Raw genomic sequence first — 13,344 nt, forward strand, 5'->3', positions numbered from 1 at the left:
GGATACAAAGCAACAACAGTTGCAGAACCTTCCCAGGAGAGATGTGTTTATAGTTTCACCCTATTGGTCTATAGCCTCTTTGGGCTGATCAGTCGGAAAATCTTCAGTTATTGTCATACATGGTCACAAACAAGAGAACTGTATTCAATAAGGCATGATAAATGCATTAAATATGTTCTGTTCTCAGTCTCTCTATGGGCACTGCTACCAGCTGTTGAATAACCATATTTTTTATTCCATAGGTGAGGAATGTTTTCATGTAGCTGCTAAAACAGGTCAAGTATGACAGCATCTGCAGTCTAACTTTAATTCAAGTCTGCAGGGTTCTGTAAGGCTTATGTGTGTGTGTGTGTATGTGTGTGTGTGTGTGTGTGTGTGTGTGTGTGTGTGTGTGTGTGGGGGGGGGGGGGTCCTGCCATTTGCCTTCTTCCACGAGCAGCCTAGTTTAATGCATCTAATCACAAAGATGCTGATGTATGAGGGAAACAATTGTCTTTCGAAAAGTGCCATTGTTTCCAGCAGAAAACTATTTGAATCTGCCACAATAACCCACTTCCTGGGTGGCAGCTTTGTCCACAGGGCTTGCAAATCTACTCCATCTGCTATGATTTATAGAAAGAAAGAAGATGCATTTACAAAATGTTCATATAATATTAACATTAAAAACAAACACAGAACAAGCAAACAGTCATTTAAATAACATTTATTTGGCAGTTTAAGAAAAGTATAAGTATGGCACTCTTACATACAGGCAGTGTAGCATTCACACATAAATGCATTCACAATAAATTATTGACACAATTTATTTACAGTTAACATTAGCTGGGTGGAAGACATGCAGGAGGTGGTTCTGTATTTTCCGTTTGCTGGACATTATTCTCTGAGCTCTGCATTCGGCTGATTTGTCTTCTGAGCTGATTTATCTCTTCCGACTGTTCATCAATCTTCCTTAATAAACTGTGGATAACCTTGATGGGACAGACAGATGTTTTAATCAATTTCAGGATCCAGTGGCAAGTGGGAAACCATGAAAACTAAAAACAAAACATGTACGTGAAATACACCTGAATGCAAAACTCACCCTTAACATTCAAGACATTCTTGTTATTTATGGACCATAAACTTAGTAAACAATCAAAAGTGTTTGAGAGTAACAGATTTGGTGCAGAATAATAATATAAATGTATAATATAATTATAATTACAAACCCAGACCATTTATTTGTTTTAGTTGAGTCGCAAACATGGCAAAGAACAGAAAACTTTAAAAGAACAGCTGAAAGAAGAAAGTATTTTACACCAAAAAAAGCAATGGCTAATAGAAAGATGTCTCAGTAGATAGCCCTACCTGGGCTCAGAAGAAAGAGCAAATCAGATGTGTGATCAGAACTGTTAAGATGAACAGTTACGTTTACAGTTACAGTAAACGTTACTGAAACAGACTTCTAGGGTTACCTAGATGTAAACCCTCCATCAAGAGAAGTACCATTGCCATTGTCTGGTTGTTTGTCTATCCTGTTTGCTGCTGTGGGAACTAGTCATCTTGACTGTGTAACTGGTTTTATGGATTCACTTGATTACTAGGTGATTTTGGAGTAGAATGCGATACCCTCTATGTGCATATTGAAACGCGGCGATCAATTAACTTTCCAGCAAGACAATTATCCCAAGGACATTTGCAAGTCAACCAAAGTTCGGCTCAGCAAGCAGACCTGGAATGTCCAGCGAAAATCACGAAAAATGGCAGCATGGACCACCAAAGGTGTTTTACCTGCGCTGGAGACTTTTGAATGTGGGTCAAGAGACTAACAGAGCATGTGTGTCATAACCTTTAAAGAACTTACCAAAAACATTTATGAGAGGTTATCAAGTGAAAAGGTTGCTCCACAGAATACTGACATTAAGGGGTTAAATAATTGGACATTTTTTGACAGATTTAGGTCTAGATTAGAACTACATGTTAACTGAATCGGATGTGTCTTGAAGATTAAGGGTTGAACAAGTTCAGCCTTATAGCGACAGTATGCAACATTTTAAAGAATATTTTGTAAGCAACTAGTACTGGTATTATCTTCAAATTATTTTTCATGGTATACATGTGAAGAACCAATTAACACTTCTATCATTACAGCTTCCTGCCTAGGCTATACACTATGCAGTTCTGTGGTCAAGGCCGGACTACCCAGTGAAAATGTAGGAAAGCTTTCAAAGCACGACATCGCGACCTATATCGCCAAAAGACACAAGTTAGCCTGCTAACAAGCCTTTTAGCAGCATCAACTGTGCTGTTGTTTATGTTTGTAAGGTTTCTGCATGACTTTTCATTACTTATTTGCTAGCTGTCAACTAAAACCCCATACTACTACTTTAAGTAACAAACCCCAACATGATGTCAGAAATTATATCAATATTTAGAACCAGAGCACCACCTATTGTCTATAATAGAAAATTACTTTTACATTCAAAACATTTAACTGAATTTTGTTCAATTATTATTTTAATATAATATTATAATATTAATTATAACTTATTTTGGTGTATGAACTACTGTGTCCATTTTGGATGTGCTCTAGCTCTTTAAGTTAGGGTTAAGCTTTACCTTGTCTTTGGTGCTAAATAGCTCACTCTCCAACAGTTGGGTTGCACTGGGCCGCTCCGAGGGGTCCTGACTGGTCAGCAGTTGGATGTAGTTGGTTAGGACAGGCCACTTCTGGGACAGAGTCTCAGGGACATTTCCCTGTCTGAGCTCCCCAAGTCTGTGCACACGTTCCATCTCTGTCCCAAATGGCTGGAATAGCTCCACTGCAATCACCCCCACACTGTACATGTCCGACTGAAAACATCACAAAGGTTAAACCATGAGTGCTGAGGGCAATCTATGTCTACAGACACCAAAAATGTCTACTAACACAAACGTTGATACTTCGTTTTCAAATCACATAGTTTGCCTCCTTGGTAATTACATTTAATTTTAGAGATAAAAAGCAAAATGCCGGTTAACATTTCTTTTTCTATCCCCTAAAAAGGCCATAATAAATTGAATGCATCTACATGTGATAACAGCTCAACAATGTTGTACACATTATGTTCTCCCTATGTGTATGTGATGTATGTATGTATGTCTGTGAGTTGCACAAGTGCATAAGTGTGTAAGCTACTGGATGACCTAAATTTCCCTCGGGATTAATAAAGTATCCATCTACACAACTCCAGCATTACAGTAGATATTGTTTATGTAAAATCAAACATTAAAAAGGTGCAATTAGTGGTTTATGAGTTCTAAAAAAAGATATTTGACTGATCATCCATTAATAATATAGAAATAACTAGGTAATAACAGTTAATAACAGTTGACAATGGGTCCTTTGGCTTGTATGCATATATTTTTAAAAGAGCTGAAACAGGAAAAAAAGTGTGTAGAGTGCAGAATCAGGGGACCCTGTTTATTTACCATATGTTCAGAGCCCTATCATCATAACGCCAGAGACATTTCATTTTGAACATCCTGTGGCCATATGTCATGACAGGAATGCTATACTTCACCTTTGAGTCATAATGTGAGCCCTCCAGTTGCTCTGGCGCAGCATACACAAACGTCCCAACACCTGTGGTGTGTGTTGAACCTGCTGAAGATCATCAACACAAAGAGAAAAATACATTTACCGAAAGATTACCGTTGGGTTACACCTGTTCGAACGGATAGGACATGATTTCTAACAATTTAGTGATTACATTATGAAGCACAAAACCCACAGAACAACAATGGCGCCATCTATCGGCAAATTGCAAAGAGGTATGCAAACATTTCCTGTAGGGTTACTAGTGCAGTATGTATGTAGTAATAAATGGGGAATACAAATAACCGAAAGTTCTTACCATTGCAAGAGGAGGTGGGTAACTGCTGCTCATTATCTTCCACAATAATATCCTTGCAAGCCAGACCGAAATCTCCAATCCTTACATGGCTGTCATGTCCATGGAGAAATATATTTCTGGGCTTAAGTAAGACAACAGAAACGGAATGAACGTTAAAAGGTTGATCTTGCAGTGCTCACGTGGAAGAGTAGGCTACACATTCTACAAACAAACACGCCTGCAATCTAGAACACTTGTTGCCGCCAAATGAGCGGCAAATGATTATATTTAAAATCTATTTTATTTCGAATGTGCCTATCCAATTGTAAATATGAGCACGAAAACCTGCTATAGTCCGTACTGTATGCACCATAAAATGAGCAAAAATACAATATTTGAGGACAGTACAGTGTTTGATCATGTAGAGTATAAATTACATGAAGCTATAATCAAAGGAGAAATATTTTTTATCAACAAGCTGTTGAAAATACATCATGTCAACGAGGCCATTCAAGTCTGGAAATATTGCACCGTTTTTTCAAATGTACAAAAACGGGTAGGTTCATTATTCTTTAAATAGGCCTATATAACAAATTAAATATTGCCTACTGTATTAAATATGTATTTTATGTTTACCAAATATAAACTACTACATAACGTGCCATAAACTACATAAACGTATTCACTAGCGATAACTTACTAAATGTAAACACAGAAATTAGACAGTAAAAGCTTAATATGATTAGTCTGATTTTGCCGTCAGGCCCGATTACGTAACATCATATCTCAGTGTTCTCATACTTTTAGTGAATACTTTAGGCCTACCTGCCAGACGTAACATACCCAAGACGATGTTAGAACAGCTGACTAGGAGAGCAGGATCAAACAGAAAACCACCCAACTTCTGCAAGGGGTAGATAACCGATTGTCGACTATTGGATAAGCCTCTGTTGTCAACACGCATTTCAGAGCCTTGACTTTCAATGTAAATATCCAGTATTACCAAAATAAGACAGAAAACGACGTCGAAGTAAAACGTTGATAGTTATATTAAGTTTGGGACAAGTACTCCTATGTGAACGACTCTCTTTCATAGCTACCAAATCATAATTGTTGTCTGGAGAAGACGAGGAGAAAATGCAATAACATCGACATGTTACGCATCATTTAAAAACATCAAAGAATCTTCGAAAGTAAGACGGATGTCGACCGAGGGTACCAAGCATGGACTTAATACGGATGCATTTTACGAGGCAGTTATGACAGAAAAAGTGGAGTTTATAACAAAACCTGAAAATAGACACCTCGTCTGTCTGCCTCTTAACAATGTTAAACGGATATGTTTCTCATATCAGGTAATTTTATTCAATCTGGATCTTGATTTCATGTGCTGCGCAAAGCTGAGTGTATCTGTTTAAAATGTAGATTTAAAAAATACAGTTTGTGCAGAGCACTACCGTCAACAGATATGAGAAGACTGCCTGGAATTTTCACTCTCATACATTTTGTTTTACCATAGGGTCTTGCTATCCTGCCTATCCACCTTGCTGCTACGTACAGAAAGGTGCAAAGCCTGGAGGCCCTCCTGGATGCAGGCGCCAATCCTGAATTGAGGTAGCTTTACCCCGCAGCCATCATTTTCCTGCACCATATGACTGACCAGTACCAATTCTTCAAATAAACCTACTTCGTTATAAAACAATTGAATAACACTGAATTCATACAGACCCGGCCAGTTGGCCCTATTAGACTTCACAATCACAAACAAATTATATTTCCCAGAGTTGTGATGTATAACAGTGACCTTCTATTCACCTAGGGACCAACGTGGTCGCAATGCACTACATCTGGTTATCACTCACTGGCCAAACATTGTGTCAGCTTGGCCCGTGCCACATTCCAAGTTACGGGTAACCATGGAGACCATGCAGCAACGGGCTGAGGACTGTCTGCGTGTGCTATGTGAACGTGGCGTAGATCTGAACGCCCGGGTCAGCAGTGATAGCCGGCAAACTGGCCTCCATCTTGCTGTGCGGTATGGGGCCCTTCCTGCAGTGGGCATGCTGGCTAGCTATGGTGCCAATGTCAACCTTGCTGACATGATTGGCATGATGCCACTGCATATGGCAGCAGGCGTCCTCCACAGGGATATCATCACCTGTCTTATTGAGCTGGGTGCAGATTGTAACAAAGCAATGGAGTCCTCTGGTAACACCCCACTGCACATGGCTGTGCGGGCTGAGGCCAGTAGCTTTGCCGACACTCAGAGCAATAGCCTTAGCTGCATTAATGCAATACTAGAGGGAGGCACAAAGCTCGATACTGTGAACCACGAAGGTCGAACTCCTCTCCATGAGGCCTGCAGTGCTGGCAGGAAAGCGGTCGTGGATGTCCTCCTCAGCTATGGTGCAGATATCAACAAGCTCTCCAGACGTGGAGAGAACTGCCTGTTCCTCTTCCTGGAGCACAAGCCAAACCTGAACAACACGCAACTCCTGGGAAAACTGCTCTACCTCACTTCACCCTTTAAAATAACCAACTCCGAAGGTCTCCTCCCAAAATGCCTGGAGCTGCGCGAGTATGCCAGACAGAGATCGGAACTGATCAATTTCACACAACAGCCCCGTGATTTACAGAGCCTCTGCAAGATCAGAGTACACCAACTCTATGGGGAGGATGACAAACCCACACTCAATGAGCTGCTGCCTCAACGAATAGTTGACTTTGTCTTTGACTACTGGGAATGCCCACCTGAAATTGACTTCACCAACAATGAAAACCAACAGCCCCGTTTTCAATTCCGTCCAGATTTCATCCCCCGACATTTTGGGACTCTTCCTCCACGCTTTAATATCCCCCCAAACTTTTCAAATACACAACCAGGTTTTGCCAATGCCAGGCCAAATTTTGTCAACAATCCTCCAAATTTTCAGAATATTCCCAGAAATCTCCCAAACATTCCACGAGATTTTCCATTCATCCCACAGGATTTTCAAAACATTCTTCGAGATTTTCCAAACATTCCACAAGATTTCTTCGACACCATACAAGATTTTCGCAATAACCCACGGGGTGCCCCAAACCCTCCACGAGGTGCCCCAAACCCTACACGAGGTGCCCCAAACCCTCCACGAGGTGCCCCAAACCCTACACGAGGTGCCCCAAACCCTGCACGAGGTGTCCCAAACACCCCACAGGGTGCCCCAAACCCTACACGAGATGCCCCAAACCCTACACGAGATGCCCCAAACACCCCACGAGGTGTCCCAAACACCCCACGAGGTGCCCCAAACACCTCACAAGGGGCCCAAAACTCTGCACAAGATGTCCCAAACACTGCACGAGATGTCCCAAACATTTCAAGAGCTTTCCCAGACATGCCCAGAGTCTTCCCTGGCATACCTGCACCTTTCCCAAACATACCGAGAGCTTTCCCAGACATACCTAGAGTCTTCCCTGGCATACCATACGCACCATTCCCAAACATGCCCCAAAGGTCTGGTTTCTCATTCAGCTCCTCAGATTTCCCCAACTTTCCTGATTTCACAAATTTTAGAGATTTCAGTAACAATTGAGACAAACCTTCTGAGGTCCCTATGAAACGATGACCTGCCAGCACAGCACAGCACATTTCACTCACAGTCTACCTCAATGTAGTTCTTATGAACAGAGTGGTTACTTGCTTGCAATAAAAATGTTTAATGACTTGCCTTAAGGTCTCTGTGCATAATTCCTCTAGAATGGATGTATTGTACTCCTTCCAGTATTTGACGTAGTATATGAAACAGTTGCTCTGTGTCTGGAGATCTGTGTGGACCTGAAAACAATGAGAAATACTTGAATGTTGCTGTAAGCACAATACATATAATTAACATATAACATACATATAAATAAGTTAACTGTGTTAAATTGCTCAGTGTTAATATATATCAAGTGTCCATATATATGTTCTACACTGCAGTTATAGAGTCTGTTCTGTGCACTTCAATAACTGTCTGGTTTGGTTCAGCCACCAAACTAGACAAGAACAGACTCCAACGGACAGTCAGGTCTGCAGAAAAGATCATCAGTGCCAACCTGCCCACCATCCAAGACCTGTACACCGCCAGAGTCAGGAAACGGGCAGGGAAAATCACTGCAGACCCCTCACACACCCCGGAAACAAACTTTTCAAACGCCTCCCCTCTGGTAGGCGCTACAGATCTCTGTTCACAAAAACCTCCAGACACAAAAACAGTTTCTTCCCCCTCGCCGTCTCACTATTGAACAACTCATAGCAACATATATATTTATCCATGTAGCATATTTTTTTATCCCTGCACTTCTTGCACTCTCCACTCTTCTTTGCACTATTGTACATTCCCAGCTCCTGTATATACTTTCTCAAACTTTCATAGACCATTGCACTGTTTGTTTTTGTATTGTAATGTATTGTGTTGTGTTGTGTTTTTGTGTTTTTGTATTGTATTTTATTGTGTTGTGTTTGTTTTTGTTATTGTATTGTAATGTACTGTATATTATGTGTAAGCACAATTGAGAGTCAGTTCACCAGGTCAAATTCCTTGTTTGTTCAAACTTACTTGGCCAATAAAATCTGATTCTGATTCTGATACACATTATAGATTTCAGAAACTTAGCATCTTAAATTATCACTTTCTTTTTAACTCGAAACTGTTAAAACAATTCAGAATTTTCAGAATTACATGATCAATCACAAAAGTGAGAAGTGATTGAAATTACCTGTAATATGAGTGAGCTCCTCTTTGGGCTTAGTGTTCCTCTCCTGGATCCAATCCTTCAGGGAGAGCTCACACAGTTGCATCTGAATATAGAGCATCAGGTGGAACTGCACCTGCAAAACATCCAGAATATAACAAATACAAACCTTAAGAAAAAAACCATAAAAGCAAGCGCAGAAACAACAAATATATGCATGTCATGCTTTGTGTAAGAGTATGTGTGTATGTGTTCGGTGGGGGAACCAAAGGGGCCTATAGAAGCTGTGTATGAATGGGTAGATGTCTGAGGCATTCGTCTGTAAAGCGCCTTCAGTCCAGTTACCATTCATCCATATTAGTCTGGAGCCATTCTTACCTCCTGTGGTTGCCTCTCAGCCCACTGGTGACTGCTATCTACATCAATGTAGGAGTTATTGTTCATCTCCCCTCTGTTCCCACTGAGGTCCTCCTCCGACAACCCAGAGCCGTCCAAGCCCGTGACGGGGCAGGTGCCAGATGTGGGGAGAGGCTGGCCCAGGTACACGCAGGGGACAAAGTGGTCTGGATTCCGTGTAACTTTTGAAACCACAACCTTGGAACTCTCCCCCCCGATAGGTCCAGCTCTCTGCGAGATGCTCCCCGATGTGTGTGTGTCATCAGTCATGGAGTCCCTGGGACAGCCTGAGCTTTCAAACACGATTGAGGAGCCATTGCTGCTGCCACTGCTTTCTTCTGGATATCTGAAATGTGTATAGAAATGTATGTGTTATTCAGTGGCATTTACATTAGATTAGTTAATAGCTAATGAAAAAAGGTATATAAATTAATCAAGGGGAATTAAATCACAGCTGCAATACCTCAGTGATGGTCTTTCGAGGGCTGGTAATACAGGTTTAGATACAGAGTCTGAAGAACAGAAGAACGTTTGTAAGAGTTATTCAGGTTCTCCTGGTATCATGTATATCCTTCAAAATGAAAAAGTTCACAATCTGCTCAAGAATGTAAAGTCATCCCATTCAAAATTTGCAGAGAAAAGTGGAATTCTGAAAATATTTCAATGCCAAAGTAAGACACCTTTATATGGAGAGAGATATGTCTCAAAAGTATTCGTAAATGCAAGTACCATGATCCACAAATGTTTCACGATTTACAAATGTGTTTTGCGATCCACACAAACGAAATTCTTACTGTCTTACATATCTCTCTCCATACCTTTAGGCCACTTACTGTCTGTTGTTGGCTGAACATGTTCCATCCAGGCAGTGTGATAGCCTACTATGTGAGGGTGCTGTAGACTGGATAAGACTTTCACCTCTCTGAGAACCTAAAAACCAAGGCAAATGCGCAGTGTGCTGCCATTAATAATGAGGTTCACGTATTATTTTAATAATCATTGTCAATTTGAACACATTAAGACTTAAGTGACACCTTCATGCAATCATCTCTGGTCACATTCCTGATGAGAATTTTCTTCACAGCATAACACTGTCCATCCAACTTGTTGGTCACCTGGAAAAGAGTGATGTGATAGTAAGATAATCTAACCAACAATATGCTGCTATACCATATGAACTTCATGAGAGAACACAACAAAACCATACCTTAAAGACTTTCCCATAAGAACCTTTCCCAAGATCTGAGATCTCTTCAAATTCACTAAGATACCGTGAAGTTTGTGCTTGGAAAAGGTCATCTTTTGTTCTGTGTTGATGGCAATGAAAAAGAAAACTTTCAGAAACACACTCTTAAAGCAACAGTAACCTAAAAATGAACATGGCCATCAGAAAACATTGTTCCTACCTTAAAAGGTTACTCTCGGCATCAGTACTAAGGTATTTATAATCCTGGGGGCACAGTGAAAAGATACCGGTTAGTTCAGATATTCAGAGAAGGGCTTATGGATAATTGACTACCTCAGCCTTAGGGGCTTTAGAGGGTTAAGACTTAGACTCTAGACTTAAAAGAGCAGCTATTACACAACCCCTCCCCAGATACAATCAACACAAGCCTGACAAATATGACGTTATGCCCTAAAACAGATATCATGTGAGCATTAAAATCAGGTGTCATTTGACTATTTCCATTCAATAAGTATATTTGATTGTATTTGAACAGAATCACATGCACACATGATGAGCCATCCTACCTGGGTAAGAAGCGAGGAGCTGGCAGCCCGTAGGAGCTCAGTGAAGGCACGGTTGTGCTGAAGTCTCACAGTGCTGAACTCATCACTGATGGCAAGGGGGGAGAGGAGGTTCATGCTGGCCAGTTTCTGACCAATCACTGGGGAAAGGTGGATAGATGGGTCAGCAGTCAATGAGAGACATTTTTTCAGTGCAGTTCTGCTGAGTGGCGTGTCTGCATAAGCCATTACTGTGCCATTAACTTATATACTGCTTGGTAATATGGAAAGTCATCTAATCATTTATGGAGTCAGACTAATCGTATTTCCTGCAATATTTAACACTCTAATGCAATCTTCTGTCTTATAACGTTCAGACACACTTAAACCTTCCAACATGGTGCTTTTTCAGTCAATTTGGTAACACTTTTGGCTGTCTTGAAAGGACACCACAACATATTCTTACCCTTGAATAGCGAGCGGGACCTAGTGGGATCTCTCTCGTAGACGAGGCACAAATGTTCCAGTAGGGAGCCGAGCAGCAGGTGATTGGGAATGGCAGACGTGAAATCTTGAATGGATGTGTTCTGTTTCCCAGCCAGCAATACTTCACAGCTGTTTTCTGAATCTGATGCTTCATTTACAAAAGAAAAAGAAAGCAATTAGCAAAGACAAAAAAGTCCCTCCTATAAATCAACAAATAACTCCTGTTTGACAGAGGCAGAATTGTCCACTTCATGACATGATACAAAGATGCCTCAGCAGCTCAGCTAAAGGCTGCACAGTCTGACTGTGGTCAAACCTAATACATTTTTGTGAGTAAACGAAAAGTCTTTCATACCTTCAGCAATAACTTTAGCAATGAGACCAACTATATCTTTTTTCTCTGGATCCATTATTGACACTTTTCAGACAAACCTCCAATTTAGACAACGGTTTAGTAGAAGTATCACGTCAGACCCCTACCACTACACTAGTTGCTGTTTTCAGTGTAAACGGGTGGGTTAAGTATGCTTATCTCTACAAAACATAACTACGCCCAAGGAACCACCATGGGAAACACTCCAAAATATCATAACATCCCTTCAAAAGGGGGTGTAATCTGACTAGTACTCATTCTAAGTGGTAAGTGATATTAATGATGGTGCGTGCATCTCTTGAAACAATACCCTCACTTATACCTATGCATTAACCATAACAACGACACTAAATGGTCTGCTGCTCCCATGGACGAACCCTGGATGGCTAGGCCAAGAGCACAAACTTGCATCTCTGTCAAATGCAGCTGAACTGCAGATTCATGGTTCCTACAGAAACGTCAGTACCTCGGCAAGGGCACTTCACAAACGATGCAATGGTAAGCTGTCAACTGTCAACAGTTCTGAACGAGAAACGTTTGCTTTAACACGGGATCTTGACAAGGCTATGTAGTCTCTGGATCAACCATATTAACTGCTCATGCCATCATAGGCCATGGCTCAAAATAACTCGTCTAATTGAAGCATGTGTAAGTTATGCAACAACTCGCTAACGTTACTTACTGTCAAACTGAACATCCTCCTCGTCATCATCAGTAAGATGCAGTCGGGTTGTCTCTTGTATTCTGCTACAAGTGGTTATATTCCTTTGAAACATAAGGTTGTCTGTGGTCCGACCATTATTACTACTCGAACTTTCCTCAATACTGTTAACGTTAACGAATTTACCGCGTCGGTTCAACATGCTGTCTATACTTTGATTTAGCCCTCCAAAAAACTAAGTGTTGACGAAAATTGCACGTTATCGTGCTCTACCATTGAGGCATTCGTGAGTTAAGTTCACATTTGTGTTCTCAAGATACCATATGCACACCGGACACTACTGTACTACTACTTCGCCTGGCAGCAATTCGCCATGTTTGATTTTGCTCACACATCAGGGGTGTGTTCAAAGTAGGTGATGAACAGAAAGCGAAAAATGAATGACACATGCTTTCTTATCCGTTCATTTATGTTCAAATAACTATTCTTTGTCGTATCCAATACCTACAGTATAAGAATAAAATTATATCCTGGCGACAAATAAATTATGTCTTTTTTTCGTCCCTTTATTCACTACACACTTCATCGTTATCCCGTGAAGTAATTGCATCGTCACACGGCCAGCGGGATGATGAAATGTTTCAAATACATGGTACAGGTTTTTGCTACAAATATGAAGTAATAAACCAAAGGTAGCCGGCAAAACATTTGACACAAGTGTAGAAAATGAAGTAATACTGAATGTTATATTTGCTGATAAAATAATTAGCCTACTATACGACATTACACACAGTTGCACACATTTGCACACAGTTCCCGACTCATCAACACGTAAACACATACAAATGTTGGTCTTAAATTGGGTTATGAACGTGTTGCAACTGCCACCTACTAAAGGAACCTCCAATCTGGCACTTTTGGCTTGCATGACAGGTGATATTACTAAAATTAGATTCACGAAGCTCGCGAGATTAATGTTACGTGACGTAGCATGGTGTTCCACTGACGTACTAGCGCGCGAGATTAAACAGTGTTGCTGCTGTAGCATGTAGCTTTCAAGTAGAATTCAAAACAGTTAGAAATGCACCTATTGTCGACTGTTTAACAAAGGCAAAGTTCATCGTTGTATG

The 13,344-nt window shown here is 40.8% G+C and overlaps 2 protein-coding genes across 2 annotated transcripts; one reads left to right on the forward strand and one right to left on the reverse strand.

The window, feature by feature from the left end:
- Positions 1-687: 687 nt before the first annotated feature.
- On the reverse strand, positions 688-12,570 carry eif2ak1 (eukaryotic translation initiation factor 2-alpha kinase 1). The gene is made up of 15 exons (XM_080834458.1): positions 12,236-12,570; positions 11,161-11,328; positions 10,719-10,855; positions 10,373-10,416; positions 10,174-10,273; positions 10,001-10,081; positions 9,800-9,896; positions 9,430-9,478; positions 8,949-9,312; positions 8,595-8,706; positions 7,565-7,671; positions 3,876-3,996; positions 3,543-3,625; positions 2,599-2,832; positions 688-968 (listed from the first exon to the last, which is right to left on the reverse strand). The coding sequence occupies exons 1-15, from the start codon at positions 12,414-12,416 to the stop codon at positions 819-821; spliced, it is 2,028 nt and encodes a 675-aa protein (XP_080690584.1). The 5' UTR covers positions 12,417-12,570; the 3' UTR covers positions 688-818.
- On the forward strand, positions 5,057-7,429 carry LOC308362045 (ankyrin repeat domain-containing protein 61-like; the record flags this gene model as incomplete). Its single annotated transcript, XM_080834536.1, has 3 exons — positions 5,057-5,125; positions 5,374-5,468; positions 5,674-7,429. The coding sequence occupies 3 exons, from the start codon at positions 5,057-5,059 to the stop codon at positions 7,427-7,429; spliced, it is 1,920 nt and encodes a 639-aa protein (XP_080690662.1).
- Positions 12,571-13,344: the final 774 nt, after the last annotated feature.

This window comes from Sprattus sprattus (genome assembly GCF_963457725.1).
Source record: "Sprattus sprattus genome assembly, chromosome: 3".
Classification (NCBI taxonomy): Eukaryota; Metazoa; Chordata; class Actinopteri; order Clupeiformes; family Clupeidae; genus Sprattus; species Sprattus sprattus.

Bases quoted from the DNA above. Each gene is read 5' to 3' on its own strand.
- eif2ak1 (XM_080834458.1), bottom strand. From the start codon at position 12,416: ATGTTGAACCGACGCGGTAAATTCGTTAACGTTAACAGTATTGAGGAA. The intron at 10,082-10,173 runs GTATGGTTTTGT...ACTCTTTTCCAG, and splicing joins CTTATGGGAAAGTCTTTAAG to GTGACCAACAAGTTGGATGG. The intron at 969-2,598 runs GTAAAGCTTAAC...TGTCCCATCAAG, and splicing joins TATTTAGCACCAAAGACAAG to GTTATCCACAGTTTATTAAG.